We start from the raw sequence: 25,282 nt of genomic DNA, 5'->3' as shown, positions 1-25,282 counted from the left end.
AAGAGAATCCTCAAACATGAAAACCAGAGCGAAATATCTCAGTAATAAACATCAGTTTGTACAGGAAAAATGCAATTGGTACCCCTTAACCTATTCCATATTAACCGGATATTTTAACCCCGAGAAGAATTTTAAGCTGATCTGAATTTATAAATGACTAATTTTTCCCCCCGTATTTGACAACGCATCTACAGGGGTATTTTAATAGGAAAAAACCTCCCTTGTCAACTACATCCTTCCTAAAGGCTAAGAAATTTTTCCTATGGAGTTGAGTACGCCTTACCAAATCGGGGAACATCCATATTTTCTGTCCATAAAACGTTTTTGATCTATTACGGAAAAAGAATTTCATGATATTATCTTTATCTGTAATAAAGGCAAACTGAATTAACAATGTACCTCTATTTTTAATTTCTATATCTTCTTGAGATTTCTGTAATAAGTCAGAAACATTGATTGATGATTCTACAGGATGTTCCTGCTCTAACCTTTCCAATTCTCTATCTGGTAATACCTGTATTTGATTTAATTCCTCTTTTTCTTTTTTCCTTACACAACATAAAAAGCCCTAACAATAACAGGATAACATTGATCTGGGATCTTAAGAATTTGTGTAACATAAGATTTAAACAATTCCATAGGACCCAATTGTTTTATTATAGGAAAATTAGTGACCCTTATGTTCAAAGCTCTAAGAGTATTTTCTAAACTTTCGAACTTTCTATGAAACTCGGCTTCAGTTTTAATTTGATGCTCTTGAATCTTTTCGATTTGCACACGTCTATTATGCAGTTCATTAATTTCCCTTTGCTGACCTTCTATTTTCTCTGTATTTACCTTAAGTGAATTATTTGTTTCCCTAACCTCTTCTGTTAATTTAACAATTGAAACATCCAATTTTGCAATAAAATTCCATAGACTTTCCAGTGTGATGTTACCAGGCTGTAGGATAACAGTTCTCGAGGTATCTTGTTTTCTAAGTCCAACTGTTTTAACCTTAAATGGACTTTCTTCTTTGGGAACTATTTGAAGGCTTCCAGCCTCACTATCTTCTGACAGTTCAATTGAAGTTTGAAAATCAATGTCCGTAGGTATTATATTCTTAGATCCTTCCTGGTTTTTCCCTGTTGGATCTTGACTATTGAGAACATCTCGGGTTGGTCCCGGCTCTACAGAAGAGAAAATCCCTTCACTGCCGGGCGGAGGTGGTGTTTCCGGTGCCCCGGACTTAAAGATGTTTCAATGACCATAAGGGGGGGTTCGCTCTAAATCCGCCCCTAAAGCGGTCAGTCCATCAGGGTTTACTTGAGGGGTTCCAGAGAGATTTCTTAAGAAATTAAAAAGTCATGGGATAGGTGGCAGCGTCCTGTTGTGGACTGCGAACTGGTTCAAAGATAGAAAATAGAGTAGGGCTAAGTGGTAAATTTTCCCAATGGAGAAAGGTGAATAGTTGAACGCCCCAGGGATCTGTTTTGGGACCACAGCTTTTTAATATATTTATAAATGACCTGGAAATGGGGACAAGTGAGGCGATTAAATTCACCGATGACACAAAATTATTCAAAGCTGTTAAATCGAATGAGGATTGTGAGAAACTGCAAGAGAACGTTGCAAAACTGGGAGAGTGGGCATGCAAATGGCAAATGAAATTGAATGTGGACAAGTGCAAAGTGCTGCACTTAGGGAAGAGTAACTCAGATTATAGCTACATAATGCAAGGTTCCACACTAGGAGTCACCACTCAGGAAAAGGATCTAGGTGTCATTGTTGAAAATACATTGAAATCTTCTGCTCAGTGTGCAGCAGCAGCCAAGGGAAAAGCCCTACATAGGGCTTCTCAGAACTCTTTCCTTTGCCTCAGCAATGGATCGTCTACCTTCCTGTGGAGTGTAAGTTGCTGCTTCTCTTGTGCCTCTTCTTATCCAGCCTTGGCCTTTCTTATTACCTGCCATGTCAGGTCTTCTTTGTGTTCCCTTTGCCTGCCCTTGGACTGACTTCTGGATTCGACCCTAGCCTGGACATTGATCATTCTTGCCTGTCACCTGCCACTAACCCTATCCTGACTCAGGACCTACACCCCTCTACCTCCTAAGAAACGTTTGCCTAAGAACTGCCCACCCCGGAACCCAAGGGCTCAACCCAAGGGAAAAGGGGTTAATATGAGTGAAGCTCCAGAACTGTCTCTTCCTAGCCTAGGCCCACTAGCTGTCAGTGGGGACCCACAGGGCCTTCCCTGTAGGTTGCGCCAACCTCACCACAGCAACAAGGGTCCACAAATCTTATATCCACTTTCTGGTCACAACTGTCCAACTACATAAGAACCACAATATACCTGAAACATATATTTGTCTACAGCCAAGCCCTATGGTACAATCTCATCGGTTCTGACCCCCTCAGAGAGGGACTCTCATCTGGAGAAATTACAATGGATATTTTTGGAATTAGATTACCCACCCAATGAGGTAAGAAAACAGATCAACAAAGTCAGACAAATACCAAGGAACACTCTGCTACAAGATCATCTCAAACAGGAAAACAACAGAACACCTTTGGTTGTTACCATAGCACTGAAACATATCATCAAGAATCTGCAACCCCATCCAGGACAATAATACCACCCTCTCACGGGCCTTGGGTGGCAGGCCTATCCTGGCCTACTGACAGCCCCCCCCAACTTCAAACGGTTACTCACCAGCAACCACAAATTGTACAACGACACCAACTCAGGAACCAGACCCTGTCAGAAACTCAGGTGCCAACTCTGCCCACATATTAACCCAGGCAATACCAACTCAGGACCCAACATCATCAACTACAACATCTGGGGCTCCTTCACCTGCTCCTCTTCCAATGTAATATATGCCATCACCTGCCAGTCATGTCCCTCTGCGGTCTACATAGAACAAACAGGTCAATCCCCAAGGAAAAGAATAAGTGGACATAAATCTGTATTAGAAATGGCAACATTCAGAAACCACTAGGAAATTATTTCAACCCTCCAGAACATTCTCCATCTGACCTTAAGGTTGCCTTACTCCTAAAAAGGAACTCCAAAGGAGCACTCCAGCATGAAACTGTTGAATTGGAACTCATAAAAGAAATTAACACCATCACCCTAGGTCTGAACAGAGACAACGGCTTCAAGGCACACTACAACTATCTATAAACCTAACTGTTCTCAGATCATTCTGTCTTTCCACCCTTACCTCAGTTGTCAGAAGTCTGGACTATAATGCTATTAACACTCTATTTCCAAGCCCTGCCTGCCTAATTTGGTGCCTTATCTTTGTCCTGTATTAACCACCACCACCCCCATATGTTTCATCCACCTCTGTACTACTACACTTCATGCACTTGACGAAGTGGACTTTGTCCTCGAAAGCTCATGCCTCAATAAACTGGTTAGTCCATACGGTGTAACCCGCCTCGTGCCATTTTTTGCTACACCAGACTAACACGGCCGTCCCTCTGAAGATCTGAACCACATTAGAATGGAGTCTGCCTAACATGAGCTTTTATGCCATGGGAAAATTTAACTCCTGAGTCGGAGCAGGAGTTAAACTTCCTGCTGTACTTGTCGGAATGTACTTTGCAGGAGTCATGGCTGAAGGTGAGCTAAGGCCTGGCGCCAGTCCGTGAGGAGGAGGACAGTCTTCCTGAGACAGATCAAAATCTGGTTTCAGTACAGGAGGATAAACTGGTAAAAAAAAAAAAAGACTTGAGACTCCCCCCAATGCAACATCAGATCCACAAATCCATCAATTATTCCTCCACAAGTAGCAACACTGCTGCTGCTATCCCGACTGTAAACGAGGAGCTATTGCACACTGTAGCTTAGGATCAACACAAAGAGGATACCACAAGGTTATAAAAATAAAAAAATGATGGATTTATAGAATCTAATATATATAATTGGTTCTTTTCCTGTACATTAAGAACCACTGATCTTCCTGAGATCTGTACTTAATATAGTAACATAGTAATGACGGCAGAAAAAGACCAAAAGGTCCATCTAGTCTGCCCAGCAAGCTTCTTAGGATAGTAACTGCAGCTCCGTGCAGGTTACCCCCGTGTTTCTGTTAAGGGTAGTAAAATGCCACTCCATACAGGTTAGCCCCAAGCCTTATGGTAAGAGTAGTAATATTTACAATCAAAATCAAGCAACTATGTGCTTTGCTTTTAGACTTGGCCGTAGAAGCAGTCCTATGCCTTTTCCCCAATGTCAGCATATCAGTACCCCAGACCGTAAAGGACAGGGCCCAGCATTGGCTGTCGTCTGAATCCAATTCCCCTTTTTGCCCCTGCCATCGAAGTGCACAGCAATGTTCCAATCATGTCAAAAGCATCAGGGCTAACTGGTTAAGGGTAGTAATCCCCATGCCTTCTGTTAAAGATAGTAACTACCGCTCCATGCGGGTTACCCCCATGCACCCTTTTCTTCATTTCTAACCTCTAGCCTTTAGGGATCTGCAGTTTTTAATCCATGCCGTTTTAAATTTGTTTACTGCACCTGTAAGTGCCACTTTGCTGAGCAAAGAAAGAAAAGAGAGATATTATTTTGTGCAGATTTGCAGTTGAATGGCATCCAAATATCCTGCAAGTAAAAAAAAAAAATAATGCTCTTTCTGTTTAGCATTATTAATATTATTATTTTTATTTACAGGGCATCCTGTGGGGCTCTGGGTTTTTATCAGGTAAGTAAAATGAAACCCACACTAAAATGTTGCTCTGATTTTAGCATGGATTTTATTATATTAGCCTAGACCTGTCAGCCTCTGGCAACCCACCCCAAGTGTTGCCAGCCTTAATTGCATTACCTATATACCCCCTAAAACTCCTAATCATTACCTGTCCTAACTGCACTACTTGTGTTCCGCCAACCTCCAGAAACCTTGCCAGTGTTAGCCGGCTTAATTCCACTAGAAATGTACCCATGCATCTGCATACCCTATCCTGTTATGTGCAAAGAAAAAGAAGCGAAACCTGGCAGGGTATTTCGCTTCTTTTTTTTTTCTCTCCTTCTTCTTCTTGCAAACCCTATTGATGGCTGCTACAATCCCATACCGCGTTTTGCATTTTTTTTTTGTTCTGTTGTAACTTGCTTTGAGTTCTTTTATGGGAAAAGCGTGAAATAAATAAACCGTGATGACCAGTAAGTTCAACTTCAGGTACGACGACCCTGCTTCATCCAGTTTGTGCTCCCCTATACAACCACCACCACCCAAACCAAGACGGAAATAGAGGATACTGTCTTGTTCTGATTGGTTTTGTTTTGTTTTTTTTCAGCTGACCTGACCTGACCTAAAAAATCTGAATATGAACCACTGTGCAGAAAGAGATACGGAAGGTACCGACTACAACAGGCTCTCTCTGTGAATGCCCACTAACCGCAGGTCCGGGAGAGAATCCGGTGCAGTGCGGCTGCATTCTCTCTTTTCTTGTTTCCTTTTACCTTTCCGATGATGTAACTGTTTGGGGTGCGGGGGACGCGGACTGGACTGTCTGCTCTCTCTCTCTCCCCCCCCTCCCCATATTTGCATGCAAATAAAGAGCGCTTTAAAAGGCCGCCGAGGCATGCCAGGCACTGCCGAGCCCTCCCTCGCCGGCAGCGAACGTCCTTTTCAAGCCTGAAAGGCATCACAACAAAGAGACACAATGCGAGCCCCGGCGCTCACAGACGCGGCTTCCAGACGAGCCCTTTGTCATCGAAACCCGCGGCCTTGGCAACGTGCGAGACGAGATCAGACACATCCACCCCCCCCCCACCTCCCGCCCGCGATCGGCTCCCTCCCGCCGGATCCCGTCCCTGGCACAAAGGCTTCTCGGGCTCCCTTCGGTTTCGCTAACCCCAACAGACACCATACCCCACCCCGATCGCTTCCCAGCCCGACCTCACCCCTCTTACAGCACCCGATCGCGCTGCAATGCCCTCGCTTAAGAGCCATCGCACCCCTTCCCCCCCCCTACCTTTCTTCTTCTCCTCCTCCTCGGCCTCCCCCCTCCTCCAGGCTCCTTCTCGCTTCACGGGACGACGGCGGCGGCAGGAGGCGCCGGGGCTCAGTCCATTGTGTCTGCTTTTTCTTTTCCCTTCGCTTTCGTTTCTCCGGTTTGCTGCCGGACCCGTCTGAGCCCGGAGGGGGAGGAGGAAAGGGGACCAGGAGCTCCCGGACAGGCTGGAACAGGCCCCGCCCGCCATGCAAATTTATAATCATAATAAATCCGGATCCCCGCCTAGTTTCGGGGAAAAGAAAACAGAAACACGGCTTTGGAAAAACCCTGCCAGGTTTAGCTTCTTCTTATTTTTTTTTTTTCTTTCTTTGTAACACTTATTACACTGTACAGAAAGAGAAAACTGGAGGAAGGGCGGAGGGGGCTACATTGTTGCCCTCATGAGGGCGTTTCCAGAAGAGGAGTCTCAACAATTCAAAATGTAAAGTCAGAACCAGCGGGACCAAGCAGCCCCCCTACACCTAAACATCAGCAAATTATCAAACTGCTGGGATGAGTTTGCATTACAGATAATCCTTCACAGGAGGAATTTTTCACCAGGAGCCTTGAAAACGTTTAAGATACAAAGTTATTAGCGCAGGCTCGAGAGAACGGAATGTTCTTTTGCTTTGTGAATGCAGGGACTGCTGTGGGACTTGGGAGTTATTCTGAATGGAAGATGAAAGGTACAAACGAGGGGGGGGGGAGTGCATGTTAAGAACTTAAATTTTGTGTTTGAGTTTTAACTTTGGTTTCCCGGGCAGAGAAGATGATCGTTTTGCCGAGCTCTTGTTCCCAAGCCCCCCTTTGCTTCACTGGAGGGCCCCCGGCAGCTTTCCTAAACCGTAATCTAAGTGCCGGGAACAGACTGTGGTCCAGCTGGTCAGGTTTAAAGGATGAGATGCGGGGGGGTGGATACTTCCTTTCCTTCCCTTTCGCAGATAACAGCGAGCAGGTGGTATTTATTTTTAATGACTGAGGACTTCAGAACAATAGAAGGGTTCTGTGGGAATCAGGCTTTCAGACAAAGACCCTTGCCATAGATTATTCTCTTATCTTCCCACCTGAATACTTCTCTGTTACATCTTTGATGTGTCTTCTAGGACTTTCCCCTTTCTCAGCACCCATAACATGATTGCTCTTAGGCACTCAGGTCAGAGCTTCCCAAACTATGGGGTCGGGTCCCCAAGCGGGATCACAGAACTTGCAGCCCAGGTCACACCAGTGCCTCAAACAGCTGTGATCATCAGGTACCAGGGGCAGCAGCAGCAGCATAACAATTGGAAGGAAGTCAGTGTGGGGCCTGTGAGCCCCCACACCCTCACAGACCCTGCAGTGGGGCACAGGACAGAGGGATGGGCCAAGTGTGCCTGAGCCAGTGGAAAATGTAGGCCCTGTCAGCAGCCTGTCCTCTTTTCCCACCAGTCGCTAACCACTTTTAGCCCAGAACCCAAAAGAAATGTTTGGTGGATGGGCTGTTTGAAGGGTGGGATCAGATGCAGGAGAAGGGTGACTGTGGAGGATGAGAGAGGAATAGTAATAGAAGGCTGACTGGGGGATGTAAAAAGGGTGAGAGGATATGAGATAGGGATAAAAGAGAATCAACTGTAGGGTGGAGGTTGACGGGGGGGGGGGGGGGGGGGGGGGGGGGGGGGGAGGTTGAGGAAAAGGATGGATTGGAGAGGGTGAAGGTTGAAAGAGGGAATCAAATGGAGTGTGGGAATGATGGGAATGGAGCGACTGTTAAGAGACTGTACTCCTGAGAGTTTGTTTTGGTCATCCTCTGAGGCCATGTGTATTTTCATGTGCTAAAGTAGGGTCACGTTGGATAAAAGTTTAGAAAGCCCTGTCCTAAAGAGTTTTCGCCATCTTGTGTCTATAGGAAATGTGCATCTGACCCTGTCAATAGCCCCCGGCATGCACCTACAGCACCACAATCACAAAGCTTATGAAATTTAAAAAAAAAAAAAAAAACTTTCCCACAAATGAGTTTGAAATGCGTTCCCTTTGAGTTTTGGCTGCATTAATGTGTGCAAATTTCAAATGGAATGCATTTGAATTCAAATTCATGTGAGGGGAAATTAAATTGGAGCTGTAGTGTAGCTGGTATTACAGTGATTCTCAGGCTTTCACATCCTTGATCTGCAGAACTCAGAGAAGACCTTGTGAGGCTGGAAAATTGGGCATCAAAATGGCAGATGAAATTTAATGTGGATAAGTGCAAGGTGATGCATATAGGGAAAAATAACCCATGCTATAGTTACACAATGTTAGGTTCCATATTAGGTGCTACTACCCAAGAAAGAGATCTAGGCATCATAGTGGATAACACATTGAAATCGTCGGCTCAGTGTGCTGCGGAAGTCAAAAAAGCAAACAGAATGTTTGGAATTATTAGGAAGGGAATGGTTAACAAAACAGAAAATGTCATAATGCCTCTGTATCGCTCCATGGTGAGACCGCACCTTGAATACTGGGTACAATTCTGGTCGCTGCATCTCAAAAAAAATATAATTGCGATGGAGAAGGTACAGAGAAGGGCGACCAAAATGATAAAGGGAATGGAACAGCTCCCCTATGAGGAAAGACTAAAGAGGTTAGGACTTTTCAGCTTGGAGAAGAGATGGATGTGGGGGGATATGATAGGGGTGTTTAAAATCATGAGAGGTCTAGAACGGGTAGATGTGAATCATTTTTTTACTCTTTCGGATAATAGAAAGACTAGGGGGCACTCCATGAAGTTAGCATGTGGCACATTTAAAACTAATCAGAGAAAGTTTTTTCACTCAACGCACAATTAAACTCTGGAATTTGTTGCCAGAAGATGTGGTTTGTGCAGTTAGTATAGCTGTGTTTAAAAAAGGATTGGATAAGTTCTTGGAGGAGAAGTCCTTTACCTGCTATTAATTAAATTGACTTAGATAATAACCACCGCTATTACTAGCAATGGTAACATGGAATAGACTTAGTTTTTGGGTACTTGCCAGGTTCTTGTTGCCTGGATTGGCCACTGTTAGAAACAGGATACTGGACTTGATGGACCCTTGGTCTGACCCAGTTTGGCATGTTCTTATGTTCTTAATATAAAACAGACAGTTCTGATGACAAATAGATGCTGTATTACAGCCCTGCAGCAGGAGTGTATTCCTCTAAACTGGATGTTGAGCGGCACTATAGAAATGTTAACTAGTAGTAGCAGTATTAATAAAAATCACCTGATTCCCAGCACACTTGGGGTATGTAACTGTGGTGTATTAATACATATGTTCTTTCATGCACAGTAGATCTTACGACACTAACCAATGGTAAGGCTGTGTAGGGCCTGTGTCACGTAACATGTCCCAGTGAGGGAAAACCCTTTTGTTTTGAGCCCTAGTGGTAATACCCAAAGAGATTACGGAAGCATGCTCTAGATGGATTTTGGTGTGTGTGTGTGTGTGGCTGCAGTGTAGGGAGCTGAGAAACAGAAAATCCGCAGGAAGTATGGCTAGAGAGAGGATGCTAAGCTTCTGGTGAAGCCCTGAGCTTCTGGGAGATGTAGGCTACTCCACCTGCGAGAGTTTCCAGTCAGTGAGCACATGGAATAGGGAGTAAAAAGGGATCCTCCTAATGCACACAAGTTAAGGGAAATGTGCGACACTATTGTATTATATGATACATCTGGAACACGAAAGATTCACTTGGCAAGTTCCTTCTGAGAGGGGAAGTATTCAGTAGAGCAGTGGTTCTCAACCTTTTTCCCCATTGTGACACACTTGACAGACCATGCTCACATGTGTGACACACTGCTCATTACAATTCATGGTGGAAATAAAAAATAAAGGCCCAGTATTGTTGTTATTGTTAAGAATGATCCAAGGGAAAGATAAATGTACTGTCTGAACAGAAATTGCAAAAATAGTAAACATCCCACACCAAAACAGCACCAATTTCCAGTACTCAAACAGTAAACACTTTACTTAAGAAAAGGCAACACTGAAAATATTACACCAGGCCTTAAGACATCAATGCACCTCCTATTAGGAAAATGGAACAAGCCAGGTACTATAGAGCCCTACACAGAAATTACACACCAGCAGAAAACCTCACCTGAATCACATGTGCTGACCCTCACCTAACAAGGAACAAAGAGACCAAAACGCATAACTAGAAGCATGCAGACAAAGACTGAATTGGAAACTGCAACAAGCCAGGGTCTCTGTATGCAGTGTAATAAAGGAAAAAGAGAAACATCACCCATCCTTCTAAAACAAATCAAGAAATATAAAATCAGTAGCAGTAAAACCATATTAACAAAGAACAGATTATTCCAAAACAGCTGATGAATGGAATATCCAATAATTAAAAACTCATATAAAAAATGTCTAGATACCAATAAAATATTTCAAAATAGCAGATAGAAAGGCCCAATAATGAAAAATAATAAGGATACAAAAAATGTTTTGCTCTGCATATCTGGGAACGTTTGATATCCAGGAGCCCTGAGATTGCTGTGAATTAGCAGGAGGAGGGATGGTTTGCTTGCAACTTTCTCCTCTCTCTCTCACACTGGCTCTCAATCCCTCACATATACACATGCCTTTTCTCTCTCACTTATATAGGCTCTTAATTACACATTTACACATATAGAAACATAGAAATGACAGCAGAAAAAGACCAATCGGCCCATCCAGTCTCCCCAGCAAGCTTCCACACTTATTTTCCCATACTTATCTGTTTCACCAATCACCAACTTCAGGGCCCTTGTTGGTAACTTTGATTCAAATTTCCTGCCATCCCCTGTCTTTGATGCAGAGAGTAATGTTGGAGTTGCATCAAATGTGAGCATAAGGCTTATGGTTAAGGGTTGTAACCACTGCATCAAGCAAATTACCTCACTGCTTGTTTACCCAGATTGCACAGATCGATGCCTTGTTGGATGATGTCTGAATGTAAATATTGTTTTCCTCACTTCCTGTTGTGAATCTGCTAGGGAGTAGCAATCTGATGTAAATCTGTTAAGAAAGCTGGGCGTTAGATGGGAGGAGCAATCTGAACGAATGGCTCCTAAGAAGGAGGAGTCAGCTATCTTGATGTGTCTCAGATTCTGGTATATTCCACTATGCTGGGAATTAGCAATCTGTTAGGGTTCTCCCTGAGGTGTTAGCAATCTGTTATGTATCTGAGATAGTAGTGGTGAATCCCTGGGCCTGTGGCAGATGACCACGCCCCCGGGAGGATATCCCAAGAGGGACCACCGGCTAGGCTTGAGTATGGAGACTGACACACATTAGTTCTTTTATTAAACAGGTTATTAGAACCACCAGAGGTGGCAGTAGTGAGCTGATATGCCCGGCAGGGCTGTAGTCCCTCAGGCACTGGAACCACGATCCCAGGATGGCTGAGCGGTTGAGAAACTGTAGAAGGTGAGTAGGTAGAGTAGACAAGGTTCATGAACAGAACTAGATGACAAAACTCACATAAGGTCTCAAGGAAGCTCAGGAGCTGGAAAGGTTTAGGCTCTCGAGGAGCGAGTACCTGGTTCCAGGGAAAGCTCTGAGAGAGCAATGGTAACTCACAATTGTTTGTAGCAGCGATAGTGTCCAGGCAGTAGATAATCTTCAGAGTGTCCAGGAACATGGGCCCTCGAGGAGTGAGTACCGGTTCCTATCTGTAATCTGAAAGTAAAGAAAGAGCGAGGCACCCGAGGAGCGGGTACCTCTGGTAAGTCCGAGGAGGCAGAGTAGCTTGGAGGAAACATAGCCGAATCCGTATCCAAATCCTCTCCTTGCTAACTCAGTTAGATAGTGAATTAGAGACCTTTAAATATTGGAAGCAGATGATGTCATCTCAGGGGGAGGCCCCTGAGGTTCGCGCCCTTGCTGGTACTTCAATCAGAGCGCGCACCCTAGGTCATCAGGCAACATGGCGGATCTGCAACATCGAGCCGGTCCGGGGACGCCGGAAGGAGACGGCATGGAGACGCCGCGGCAGCCAACCGTCCATCAGGCCCGAAGGGAGTTGCCACAGAGGTAAAGAGGGCGGAGTGAGGGCGTCGAGCAGCGATGGACGCAACACTTCCCCCTACCATTGAAGCAGATAGCAACGCTGTATATGCTTTCAAAGAGATGTATCAGGCTTAATTGGTTTAGGGTATTAACCACCGTAATAAGCAGCTACCCCCACGGTTGTTTACCCAGATTGTGAAGTTCAGTCCTTGTTGGTTGTTGCCTGAATGTAAATCCTGTTTTCCACTTTTCCCCCTGCCGTAGAAGCAGAGAGCAGCACTGTATATGTATTCAAAGTGATGTATCAGTCTTAATTGGTTTAGGGTAGTAACCGCCGTAATAAGCAAGCTACCCCCACGCTTATTTGTTTACCTAGATTATGAAGTTTAGTCCTTGTTGGTTGTTGTCTGAATGCTAATCCTCTTTTCCACATTTCCCCCTGCCGTAGAAGCAGAGAGCAACGCTGTGTATGCATTCAAAGTGATGTATCAGGCTTAATTGGTTTAGGGTAGTAACCGCCGTAATAAGCAAGCTACCCCTAAGCTTATTTGTTTACCCAGATTATGAAGTTCAGTCCTTTTTGGTTGTTATCTGAATGCAAATCATCTTTTCCACATTTCCCTTTGCCGTTGAAGCAGAGAGCAATGTTGGGGTGACATTAACCATGCAAGGGATTTTTTTGAATAAGGGTAGTAATCACCAGGTAGTAGTTAACATTCCAGCAAGCCACCCCCATGGCTCTACTCTTCATTCTTCATATGCTGTCTATCATTTCACGCTTACACATACAGGCTTTCAATCGCACACATACATGCTGTCTTTGTCTTTCACACACAGACTCTCATTCACATGCTTACAAACATGCTCTCTCTCTTTCTCTCATTTTCACACAGGCTCTCAATCACATACTCACATGCTCCCTCACCTAAACCAGCTCTCAGTCACACACAGATACACATGGTCTCTCTTTTACTTATACACACAGGCTCTTAATCATACATACACATGATCTCTCTCACACACAAAGGATCTCAATCACACACGCATACTCTTTCACCCAAACAGGTTTTCAACCACAAACTTACACATACAGCTTTTCAGTCATACTCTTACATTCATGCTCTCTCTCTCACACAGGCTCTCAATCACACACATACTCTCTTTCACATATACAGGCCTCTATCATTCACATACATGCTGTCTCACTCACACACACACACACACACCACCTCAAATACATATGTTTGCTCATTCACTCAGCCCCCCCCCCCCCCCCGAACTAGCGACAGCAGCAGTCTCCTCCACTTCCAACCCTAAAGGCAGCAGCAACCTCCTTCACTTTCAGCCTTTGCGGAGAAGGAATCCCATCAGCCGTGGGGGTTGACATTGTTCTTCGTTTTCTCCAAGCCGCACTGCTCATTCCTAAGGCTGGGCCTCTCTTCTCTTCTTCGGGCCGACGTTGCCTACACTAGCATGGTCTCTTTTTCCCGCACACGCACCCGCTGCTCACCACTTCCTCTTCCGGGCCGGTGGGGGTGGGTGGGAAGAAGAGAGCATGCCGGTGCTGCTGACTCCAGCTGCCCTGCCGCGTTCCACCCGGGCTATCAGCATTTTGAGCCTGGGCGGAGGACCTATTTTGTGTGGGTAGGGGGAGCAGCTGGGTCAGCGGGGGACCGGGAAGTGTGGTGACACACCGGTTGAGAACTACTGCAGTAGAGAATGTGTAAGAAGCTGAGGAGAAGCCGCATACTTTAAAATCCCAGAGCGTTACTCTGAGAAGCATATCTATAAAGAAGATTTTTCTGTTGAATTGAGAACTGGGATCCTACAGTTCCAAGTTAAAACCAAAAAATAGGAGAAAACTATCTGGAAGGAGAGTAAAATAGAATACTTGATCTCTTTTTTGAAACTCTGAAATTGAAGCCACTTTGCTCAGCACAGAGAAATAAAAATGGTGTAGACTCAAACTGTGCATGGGGTGCAGCTTGTAAACATTGTCTACTATTAAAAAAAGAAAGAAAAAGTCCGACCAGAATTGGAACAGCCTGCAGTCGTTTCATGCCCTAATACAAATCCCCCAAAAGGATTTGGGCATTCTTGCTTTTCAATGCTTTCACCAGCGGTCCACTACACCCACTAACTAACCACCTTTAAAAAAACAACAACCCCAAACCATAAGAACATTTGGATGCTTCTCCTGCGTACTGGCTACAGCAGCTTTAAGTATACCTAATAACATCCCAATATATTTTATCTGGTCACAGTGACATTTCACCCTGCTCAGTTTAACGGAGGACCAGGCTGGGCTTCTAGCAGAACACAAAGAATCTTGTGTGCTAAATGCTGGTTCCTGGCCATCTCTGCCTTCTCCCAGGCCAGAGCTGACAGAAATTCGCCTGGAGTGTTGGATCCACATCCACATCCATGGGGAGAGCACCAGATACATTCCTATCGAGGGACAGACAGGCAACAGCAGCAGGCACTCTGCACTGATAAACCAACTAAAAAAAAGGATTAAAAGGCATAATGTTATTTTACAAACAAAACATGCTAGTTATTTTGTCTTAGTGCATTGTGTAAGTGCAACAGTACACTCAAGTGTACGCATTAAAGAAGTGCAATGCATTTTCCAGTTGCTGAAGGCACTTAACCTTATTCCTCCTGGGGCAAACAACAGCATGATTTATTGCACGTCCTGTTGTCTTTAATTGCCTATATGGGTCGTGGAAAACCTCAATACATTCTTTTCAGCATTCTTCAAAAAATGTAATGGAAAGACTATTTTTTCAAGCTTAAAGATCGTATATGGCCTTTATGAGTAGGGAACCTGTGGAATTGTGATCAATGCATGGGATGGGGATGGAAGGGAAGGTTTATCCAGCAGATGAAAGAGTAGAAATGCATTGATGGATTATCTAATTAATTTTTTGTTTGGGATTGGCATTTTTTCCTGCTCCTTTGAGCATCCACCTCAGACTGAACCAGGGCTGGGATTTTTTTTTCTCCTATTTTATATCTCCTCCTAACTCACCTAGCTCAGTCGTCACAGCGGCAGTCCACAGTCAGGGCCCATGAACCAGGGCTCTTCCCATAATGCTGCAGTTATGGACCCTGCATCCAGTCAGGTGACTGGGGCCCCCTACCCCACAGGGAGCTGTGAGTGCTACCTCCACAGCCAGCTCAAGGCGCAGGAGACCTGACCTAGGAAAAAGAAGCCAGGTACCCTGCAGGGCAGTGAACATTGCCACTGGGCCATCTCATATTCATTTAATTAGGATCAGGTCCACATTTAGCCATAGGCAACATACACAACTGCTGCCAGTGCCAAATTTTGATAGGTGCTGAAACATTGCTGCTGCTGCTGCTGCTGCTGCTGCTGCTATGCCTCTATCCAGGCCTGTCTCCCAGCCATTTACCTGAAGCAGCAGTAGCAGCAACTTAAAAAAATAAATAAATTCAGCACAGAGCCTGCAGCTGGCCAGTGCGTGCTCGAGGCTCTGGCCCCTCCTCCCACACGGGCTTCCTGTTATTATGGAAACCCATGTAAGAGGCAGGGCATTAAGCACGTTGCAGATGGCTGCAGGTTCTGTGCTGTATTTTGGATTTTTTTTTTGTTTTTTTTAGGTTGCTGCTGTCACCAAGGCAGTGAGATCAGCACGACACCACTTTAGGTAAGAGGCTAGGACTGGAACCTCCCTCCCCATTCCCTGTGCTTGCTGGCAATGCAAATCTGTGCCTGGCTAGGGAGTAAAGTAGACCGACAGGGTATCTCCATGATATAAACAGCTGATGCACAATTATATTAAACATTTACAGTTTTTTTTAAAGTACTAAATTGTAGAAATGCTTATTTTCTTAATAATGTTGTTTGACAACCAACTTTTCAGTGTTGATTTATGTCTGAGGTAAAACTTAAGCCTTTAATTATTACTGGTAAAGTTCAGGGATACTCTCCAAAGGCTTGCAAAGTTGTATTGGAGGTTTGTTAGAGGTGTCACTGGAGATCTCTAATTTTGTTGGAGATTTAAATATCCCAGAAGGCTTTCAGAGTGCTAGAAATGCTGGGAACTTCAGCAAAATAAAGCACACAAGAGAAAATGCTGGAAACTTGGAGGGAATGTTCAAAGTCTGTTTTTCCCAGCATGCATCTAGGAGAGAATAATTCTAGCATGGGGCAGCATGTCCTTCCAGAGTTTTCACCTCCACTTCCCCTCCCCCCACAAGCCTGGGGCCAACATTGAAAGCAGGAGGTGCAAACTCAGTGGAGGATCAGTGTGGGACAGCAAGCAGCATACAGTTACACATAGCAATCCTAAATGTGCAGAGCCTATAGGCATTCAAGAGACATCAAGCAAAGCCTGGTGGATGGCATGATTTATAACACCATTTGCCAGAGCAGTCTCTGATGCAAGCAGCACAGATGCAATGCTATAGCAGTCATCAAAGTAGAAAGAGCATTAAGAAGAGACCAGCAAAGGAGAGAGAAGGCAGAGGAAGTGGGAGCATCTGGATCAAGCCCCCCCCCCCCCCTCAAAAGAAAACAAAACAGAAGTCCAGCAGCAACTATTTGGTGTTAGCAAAATGGAATAGATGCAGTTTCTTCTTACAAGGACTCAACAAGAGGGAAGTATCAGAGCAGTGTAATAGCACTGAGCATTACAAGGCTGTGTTGGTCATGCAAAATATGCAGGGAAGTCAAGCATGAAGTAGAACATCTTGGCTGGATTAATTCTGTATTAAGATATAGACCAATGCCCCTCAGTTCAATTAAGATCTAGGTTTGCCCCCATTACAGTTTGGGCTTTCAAATGGAATAGTGTGATTATTGGTTTATTACTACAACAGGAGGGTGGGTTGGTCAAGTGTACTGGGTGAAGGGTACAGAATGTCTGTGTTAAATCTCATCAGCTACCTGTGTAGTCAAATTTGTCTCGACATATTTTTTCCTACAAAATACAGGACATGTTATTAGTTTACAGAGACTAGAAAGATGCAGGGGAAGCAATATAGTAAACCTTCTAAATTATCTCACTGGCCCTAAGAGTGATACCTAAATTTTGATATGTTCACCCATTTCCCCACACTATTTGTCTCCACTAATGGTGATTTTCTTTAAAAATAAATAAATAAATAAATAATAATAAAAATTTTTAAATATATATATATATATATATATATATATATGCAGCTTCCACCTTCCATTCAGACTGCAGTGGGGAAAAGGAATCTATCCACAGTTCAAAAAAGGTTCCAGGTTGGCAACCTGGAAGGTTGTGTGACCTTCAAAAACGCAGCACTCTTCTCAACAATACTAGCCTTGGAGGTGCCTGAATCACAGACGAGTTAGATTTAGCTTCAGTGATGGATTAAGAGGGAGGAGGATACAGAAGGGGCAGTTGCCCGAAACCCAAATCCAAACCCAGAGGTTGAGATGAACACCTAAATATATAGGGTCACATGAAGAATAAAGGGTAATGAGAGGGGGGTTAGGGCCATGTACTGTTGGGGCCCAAGGAATCCTTAATCTGACCCTGTTTAGGCCCGAGAACAAACGAAATCCGAGATGAATCACACCACAGAAGAAAACAGCATGCCGACGAATGATAACTGAAAACAGAAGGGATATTTTTCCAACCTGTGTGTGCACTTCCGATCTGATTTACTCCGCTGTCACTCTTCTTAGCTCTCTTCTGCGAAGTCGATTAGCATCATGAAATATCATCCCTCGGGGTGAAAATCATCCTTACTAGTGAACTCGTAGCTTGGGAGGAATGGACTATTAGGAGAGCAGATTGATTACTATTAAAACGACATATGAACATTGGGGGACATTCATGCAATCTGTTCTCCAAGATATCTTTATAATTATAGTATATTATCTAATTTCACACAAGCATGTAATAAAAGCATATCCTGGATAGATTAGGTAAACGACTACGTGATAATTCGCGCTACAAACGTCGCTTCGCGTGCAGCACGGTCCCTTTAAATATGTTTATGTCTAAACTCCGTTGGGGGAAGGGAGGACGGAATACTTTCACCTCAAATGCCTTTCCGGCGCATGCGCATTAGAAAGATAGGTGTGTTATTTCATAAGGAGGACTGTTTTCACGCGGCGGAACTGATCCGAAGAGGTGAGAAAGTATTTCCGGGTGGGGGGTTGTGCGTGAGAGAAAATGTTCCGGTTTTGCGGATGTGATCGTCACACGTGTCCGTTTTGCGAGAGTAGTAGTTCTACCTGAGTCGATTGCTATGTTGTCGGGATTAGATCTGATCGGGACTATTGGGGAAGACCAGGAAATCCCCGAAGAATCAGACTCTGAGGAAGAGGAGGTGACTGGGGAAGGGTCTCGGGGAAGGGGAAGAGACTTGGGAGAGTGGCCAACTGTCCTGTAGATAGATAATTTATAGTCAAATAAGGTAATTTATATGCTTTGTCCTGAAGAAAAAAATCTCATGCAATCCCCGAAATAACACCAATAAAATAACTAAATATTATTGCAGCGCTCCTTCAGTAAACTGTTGAAAATTGATACCCTAACTATAGTTTTGAGGTCTCTGAAGTGTAGTTGGGCACTTCACATACCAAAGATACGTCTGCCTATAACCAGAGCTATTGAGTTGATTAAAAAATAGAAACAAAATGTGAAAAATATGGCCTAATGGTTAGCTGAGATTGAGAACCTAGGTTCAAATTTTACTTTCTGCACTAACACTCCTTGCGACCTTGGGCGAGTTGCTTTATCTCCTATTGCCGAGGGAAACAAGATCGTATGCTTTTAGGGGCAGGGATTTATCCTTCCTAAATGGTTATCACCATTGTACAGTGTTGCATACATTCAATATCACTATAAAAATAAGTATTTGTTTATTTTGGGGATAATTTCCTTATGGTAAAATAAGATTTTCGGTATGTATCAGACAAAGGAATCACAGGCTGAATCTCCAGTGTATGCAGATTTATCTCATGCAATCTTGAAAATCAAACTGGCTGTGGAGTCTCCAGGACAAATTTGAGAAGCCTGATATTAGACTCTGGTATACTATGGGGTAGATTTTATAAATGTACGCGTTCGTGTACTTTTGTTTGCGCACCAGGCGCAAACAAAAGTACGCCGGATTTTATAAGAAACACGCGTATCTTATAAAATCCGGGGTCGGCGCGTGCAAGGGGGTGCAAATATGTGCACCTTGCACGCGTCGAGCCCTGCGCGCGCTGCCTGTTCCCTCCAACCTCCCCCCACCTTCCCCTACCTAACCCATCCCCCCAGTCCTATCTACACCGCCCCTACTTTTATTGTGAAAGTTAGGCCTGCACCGATGGACCGCCGCTGCGCGATTCCCCGGCCCGGAAGCGATTTCGGAGGCCTCGGCCACACCCCCGAAATGTCCCCGGGCCGGCACCATGCCTCCTACACGCCCCCCGGAACGCCTCAAACGTCGCGCCGCCCCCCCCCCGATATGCCCCCTAGCAAAGCCCCAGGACTTACGCGCGTCCTGGGGCTTGTGCACGCCGCCGAGCCTATGCAAAATAGGCTCGGCGCGTGCAGGGGGGTTTTGAAAGGGTTATGCGCATAACTTTTGCGCGCCCGCTCTCCTGGCGCGCGCACAGGCCACTCGCCTGTGCACGCGATTCGGTATTTAAATTAGATCCGGTGGTAGAAACGGGCAAAAGGAGGCACTAGGGACACTAGCGCATCCCTAGCGCCTCCTTTTGGCCCGGAGCGGCGGCTGTCAGCAGGTTTGACAGCCGACGCTCAGTTTTGTCGGCTGTCAAACCTGCTCGCTGACAGCCACGGGCTCGGAAACCGGACGCTGGCAAAATTGAGCATCCGGTTTTCGACCCGACAGCCGCCGGCCGACTTCAAAATTTTTTTTTATTTTTTTTTTACTTTTTTTTATCCTTCGGGACCTCCGACTTAATATCGCCTTGATATCACCTTAATATCACCAGGCACAGTTTTTACTGCTTTTCTGAGCACTTTCCCGGTGCCCAAAGGTAGGCGCTAATTTCTGAAAGTAAATGAAAGTAAAATGTGCGGCTTGGCTGCACATTTTACTTACTGAATCGCGCGGGAATAACTAATAGGGCCATCAACATGGATTTGCATGTTGCGGGCGCTATTAGTTTCGGGGGGTTGGCCGCACATTTTCGACGCGCTATTATCCTTTACTGAATAAGGGGTAAAGCTAGCGCGTCAAAAACGCGCATCCAAACACGGGTTAACTGTATCGGCCTGTTTGTGTTTTTACAAATCCCCTTTTTTGGTCATTCCCCTGTTTCTTAGCTTGTCTATTCAAGTGATGCTCAGCTCATGCCCACCTCTTTTCTTTACCTCCCCCCTTGTTACCCGATTGGTTATACCCTTATCTTCTCCGGGCCCAGAAGCCAATTACAGAGTCCCGTTGTCCTTCAGCTGACCTGTGCTGGTCTCATGCTTAAACTCATGTCCTGTCCCAGCTCCTTCTGCTTGTTCAATCCTGTTCCTGACTCCCTTCGCCCTTTCTCTTGTGTATGTGTAAATGCCCTTGCTAAAGCCAGGTGTGTGGAGGGGTACAGTCTTATCTCTGCTTGCCTCCTTCCAACTGCTAAGGAAGCAGCATTCCTTTCTTTCTGACAATCCGTTACTCACATACTCCCTCTCCTGTCTGTGTCCGGTTTCAATTCTCTTCAGCAGTTTTAATCACTGCCTGCTTTTTCAAGCAGCTCATACAGCCAGCCTGTCCTTCCTCTTATCTGTTCATTTTATTGCATTTAGAAGAATCCACACACTATTCTTTGTCTCAAAGCACATTTCTAGAAAGGGGGAGGGGGGGTTTGAATTGTGCAGCTGAGCTTGTCTCTGACAGCTTCTAACTACTAAATGTTTCTCTAATTAACTCTTTCTAAGTAGCCAAAAATTAGAATACAAGAGAATAAAGAAATACATTTCTATTTCTATAATCTATTACCCTTTGTAAGAGCAACATCAACGAGCCCTTGCTCCCCCCCCACACACACACACACACACACTTGTTTTATATTTCCTCCCAACCTACAATAACACAATCACTACAGAGAGTCCTCGATGGACCGGGGACCATGCACCAGGACTTGTAATTATGGACCCTAAATCTGGCCACCAGGTGTCCCCATTGCACAACGAACGTGGCTCCCTGCAGCATCCACAGTCCCTGCCCACCCCCAGAAACGTTTTTCCAAGGTATCATCATCTGAAATTGAAAAAATGCAGTCCTAATTTATTCATCTGAGTTAGCTGTATAGTATAGTGAAGGTGAAATTTGATTCAAAAGTGCCACAAACAGGTCTGGTTTTTAGGATAGCCCAGCAATGGAAATTAACATTGTCCTTGGGTCAAATGTATGCAGATATATTTCTTGAATATCAACTGTGGATATCTGAAAACCAGCCCAGTTTGTGGCGCTCAAGGACTAGAATTCTTTTTTCTAATATTTTAGCCTCCTTGGGAAGCAGCTCCTATCGGGCACAATGAGTATCTGTCCCATCACATGGAGACTGATATGTTCTGTGACTTGCAGGACAGATAGTGCACTATTTCACTACAGTGCATGTGTGTGGTGAGATTAGCTTCTCTCTGTTAAGTTTCTGTTGTAAAACAGGAGGATTGTAAATCGCCTACAAAAGTGCTGGATGTAGTATAGTCAAATTGGTGTGTCTTGTATAGTTGGTGAAGACAGATGTTTTCTTCTCCATCCATTGGCTGTTTGTGTTTGGTGTCACTCTTATTTAATAAGACACCTATAAGCAGCATCTGTTAAATTATAGATAGGGACCTTCATTTTCAGTTTTTATTTTATTTTTCCTAGGAATTTCAATTTTATAATAAAAAAAATCAGTAGAAAAATGACTCTTCCACTGGTTTTTGTCCTGTGTTATAACAAAGTAATTTTTCCACAGATTTTTTTTTTTTGTTATATATTTGAAATTCCTAGGTAAAATAAAAACTGAAAACAAAGGTCACTAATTATAGGCAAAATAAAAGGCCGTGCACCCTTATGGCAGCTGACCCCCTCTTTTGTGTGAATTATGCTGGCTGAGTGTGTAAAATCCGGATGCGCCATGCTCTTGTTTAGCAGGATAAGCCGATTGTTTTGGGGCGGAAGAAGCAACAGCTGCAGAAAAACAGGAGTGCAGATTTCAATGCAGACTTCATCTTTGCTGAGAAAGATGGCTTATACGACGATAGCTGGGCCCTGGCCGACGTCATGTGCCAGCTCAAGAAACAGGTAAATGACTGAGGTCCTACTGGCACTAGACAAGGGTGTTGAGCCCAAAAGGCTGTTCTGCAATCAGAAACGTGTATGTCACCGGGGTGGGTGTGTGTGTGTGTGATATGCTCACACTGTAACTGAGCTTTCTAATGTTAATCCTGGTGTGCACTTACTGTAGCATTAAGGATGGGGGAAGGGCAGAGGGTGATTAATAATTCCCTGTACGTACCCGGATCCGTCCAAACCATGGGTTATGCCTCCCTTCCAGCAGGTGGAGACAGAGGAAAAACTTGAAAGGCACCCTTACTTAACCTGGTGTGCCTCCTGCCTCCCTTCAGTATTTCTCTGTCTCCAGCAGATGGTGGTGGTACAAACCCTGCGGTCTTGCCCTGTTTATGTATGGGGTTAGGCTATCCCTTATAATTAACTAAGAGTGAACTAGCTTTAAGTTTTGAAGCAAGCAAGTTTATAAAAAAAAAAAAAAAAAGTTCTTCGGCAGAAGGGAGTGTTATTCCTATCCTCCCAGAGGGTTGTTAGATTCTGCGGGGTCATCCTCTCTGGTGGCAGGTTATTGGAGCTGGGGTTGGTAACCCTGCGGGGCTCCAGCAAGGTAAGGAGCCTGGGAAGAGATTACTGGTGGTCCAGTCCCCTCTCTTACTCTGTGGTGTTCCTGAGCACTTATTTAAAAAAAAAAAAAAAAAAAAAAAGCAAAATTTTTGAAAAAATTTTTTTTTGGTCTGCTGCAATCCAGCACCTCTCCCCACCGAAATCGCCGTGTTTTTGACAAATTTCGCCGCGTTTTTTGGACCGTCCCCCCCCCCCTCCACGATGCCGCGGCCATCTTTGTGTGTGGCATGTGGAGAATCGGCCGCGTGGCTTTCTAGGGCCGCAGCCTTCCTGCCTCCTCAGATTGAAGCGCCTCACTTCGGTGGTGCTGCCGAGTCCTGTCAGACGGGAGATTCAAACCCAGCTGAGGGGGGATATGATAGAGGTCTTTAAAATCATGAGAGGTCTTGAACGAGCAGATGTGAATCGGTTTATAGAAGGACTAGGCGGCATTCCATGAAGTTAGCAAGTAGCACATTTGTAATTGGAGAAAATTCTTTTTCACTCAAATCACAATTAAGCTCTGGAATTTGTTGCCAGAGGATGTGGTTAAGGCAGTTAGTATAGCTGTGTTTAAAAAAGGATTGGATAAGTTCTTGGAGGAGAAGTCCATTAACTGCTATTAATCAAGATGACTTAGGGAATGGCCTCTTCTATTACTGGCATCAATAGCGTGGGATCTTCTTAGTGTTTGGATACTTGCCAGGTTCTTGTGACCTGGTTTGGCCTCTGTTGGAAACCGGATGCTGAGCTTGATGGACCCTTGGTCTGACCCAGCATGGCAATTTCTTATGTTCTTAAGTCTCTTGCACTGTAGTATGCAGTGCTATGGTCATACCGCGAGGCCTGTCCTTGATGTCAAATTGAAGTATTTTTCTGGTTAAGCAGCTTAAAAGTTGAACTATGAGCCAACTGGGCACATCCTTCTTACACCCTCTTATAGCAAGAGTAATTCTGAGCCATTTGCCCCACTTCAGGCCGAAGTCTGTTGCTTCCACTAAAAAATGGATGTCTAGCAGTTCATCAATTGACAAGATATTTAAATACTCCTGTTCAAGAAGGCGCTTTCACCCAGCCGGATACTGAGAACACTAGAGCCCCCCTCCCCCACCCCACCCTTCATAATTAGACTGCACGCCTTGTGATGGAGGAGGACTGCAAAGGCTTTTGTTGGTTTTGTTCTGGGGCTCTTCTGGAAGCAGATTCTTCATGGAACATTCTAATTTTGCATCCTGTGAATCGCTTTGTATTTCATGTTTATGCAGAGAGCAGCAACAACACTGGATGAAAAGATTGAAACTGTACGAAAGAAAAGGAAGAGCCAGGTGAGGACAAGGAGTAGGTTCTTCTCTGTCTTCTGAGTTGCATTTGTTATTTCTGCATCCCATTTTTCTTAGCATTGATTGGCCCAGGCTTATGAGGAAAACGCTGGCCTCCTGTTTATCATTCATTTTCTCTTCTGTAGGGGGAGTTGGTCTGGAGGGACTGGGAGCAGTTTGGGCCGTCTCTGAGGCTGGGAGCCCGAAGACGGGGCTGCTCTTGTGGCCAGGAGCATGAGCATGTTTATCTGTGGCATGGGTGGGGGGCGAGGGGCTCTTTCAGGTCTGCACACCGAGTCCCAGGGCTGCAGTGGGGTAAAGGTTTGCACACACTCTCGGCAAGTTTGTCAATTCTATTTCAGGAAAAGTCAGCCAAAGAGGCTGAACAAGCTAAGCTCCAGCTGGGAGAAAGTGAACAGGAAATAAAAAGTGAAGAGGAGCAGGAAGAAGAAGGAGACTCGGAGTCTGAATTCTCATCGGTGGACGAGAGCATTCTTACCAAAGCAGGTATGATGTCAAGCGGGAACACTGCTTGCTGCTCTCCTCTCTCTGGCCAGCTTTCTTCCTTCTTTCCTTTCTCTGCTGTTCATGTCTCCCCTTCTCGCTGTCCTCTGCTCTCTGGTAAGCATTCTTGTAATGAGTGGATTGGAACAAGTAAACATTAATTGGTTGCTTACTCTTTCAAAGAGTACAAAGAATAGGGGACACACTGGGTAATCATTTAAATCTAATAAGAGAAAATATTTTTTTTACTCAATGTATAATTAAGCTCTGGAATTCGTTGCTGGAGGATGTGCAGAAAGTTATTAGTGTAGCTGCCTTTAAAAACGGCTTGGACAAGTTCCTGGAAGAAAAGTCCATAAACCATTATTAAGGGAGAGTTGCAGAAATTCACTGCTTATTCCTGGGCTAAGCAGCTTGGAATCTGTCTACCCCTTGGGATCCTGCTAGGTACTTGTGACCTGGCTTGGCCTCTGTTGGAAACAGGATACTAGGCTTGATGGACCCTTGGACTGACCCAGTAGGGCATATCTTATGTTCTTATGTAAGCTTTTGCATGTAGATCTTCTCTGGATATTGGTCAGTTTAGGTGTGATTTCTCTCTGGGTTTCCAGGAACACACAAACCTCTCTTGGGGAGTGTGGGGAG

General features: G+C 44.7%; 2 protein-coding genes across 4 annotated transcripts in view; one reads left to right on the top strand and one right to left on the bottom strand.

The window, feature by feature from the left end:
- ZNFX1 (zinc finger NFX1-type containing 1) overlaps positions 1-17,891 on the bottom strand; it is a 68,116-nt gene extending 50,225 nt beyond the window's left edge. Inside the window, exon 1 of one of the 2 annotated variants that reach the window (XM_029611234.1) lies at positions 17,611-17,891. The gene's annotated coding sequence lies outside the window, so the exon portion shown is untranslated. Of the gene's footprint in view, positions 1-5,967; positions 6,157-17,610 lie in introns of those variants that run through there. The other variant, XM_029611233.1, reaches the window with a different exon arrangement.
- Positions 17,892-18,128: 237 nt separating this feature from the next.
- The window catches only part of DDX27 (DEAD-box helicase 27), a 75,785-nt gene continuing 68,631 nt past the window's right edge, over positions 18,129-25,282 (top strand). The window contains exons 1-4 of one of the 2 annotated variants that reach the window (XM_029611772.1): positions 18,129-18,308; positions 22,074-22,223; positions 24,080-24,139; positions 24,496-24,640. In XM_029611772.1, the coding sequence (XP_029467632.1) occupies positions 18,228-18,308; positions 22,074-22,223; positions 24,080-24,139; positions 24,496-24,640 (436 nt within the window). In that variant the 5' untranslated portion in view covers positions 18,129-18,227. Of the gene's footprint in view, positions 18,309-22,070; positions 22,224-24,079; positions 24,140-24,495; positions 24,641-25,282 lie in introns of both variants that reach the window. The other variant, XM_029611771.1, reaches the window with a different exon arrangement.

The sequence above is a fragment of the Rhinatrema bivittatum genome, chromosome 8 (assembly GCF_901001135.1).
Source record: "Rhinatrema bivittatum chromosome 8, aRhiBiv1.1, whole genome shotgun sequence".
Classification (NCBI taxonomy): Eukaryota; Metazoa; Chordata; class Amphibia; order Gymnophiona; family Rhinatrematidae; genus Rhinatrema; species Rhinatrema bivittatum.
The sequence above is the reverse complement of the archived record's forward strand: the minus strand, read 5'-3'. Positions and strand labels throughout refer to the sequence as shown.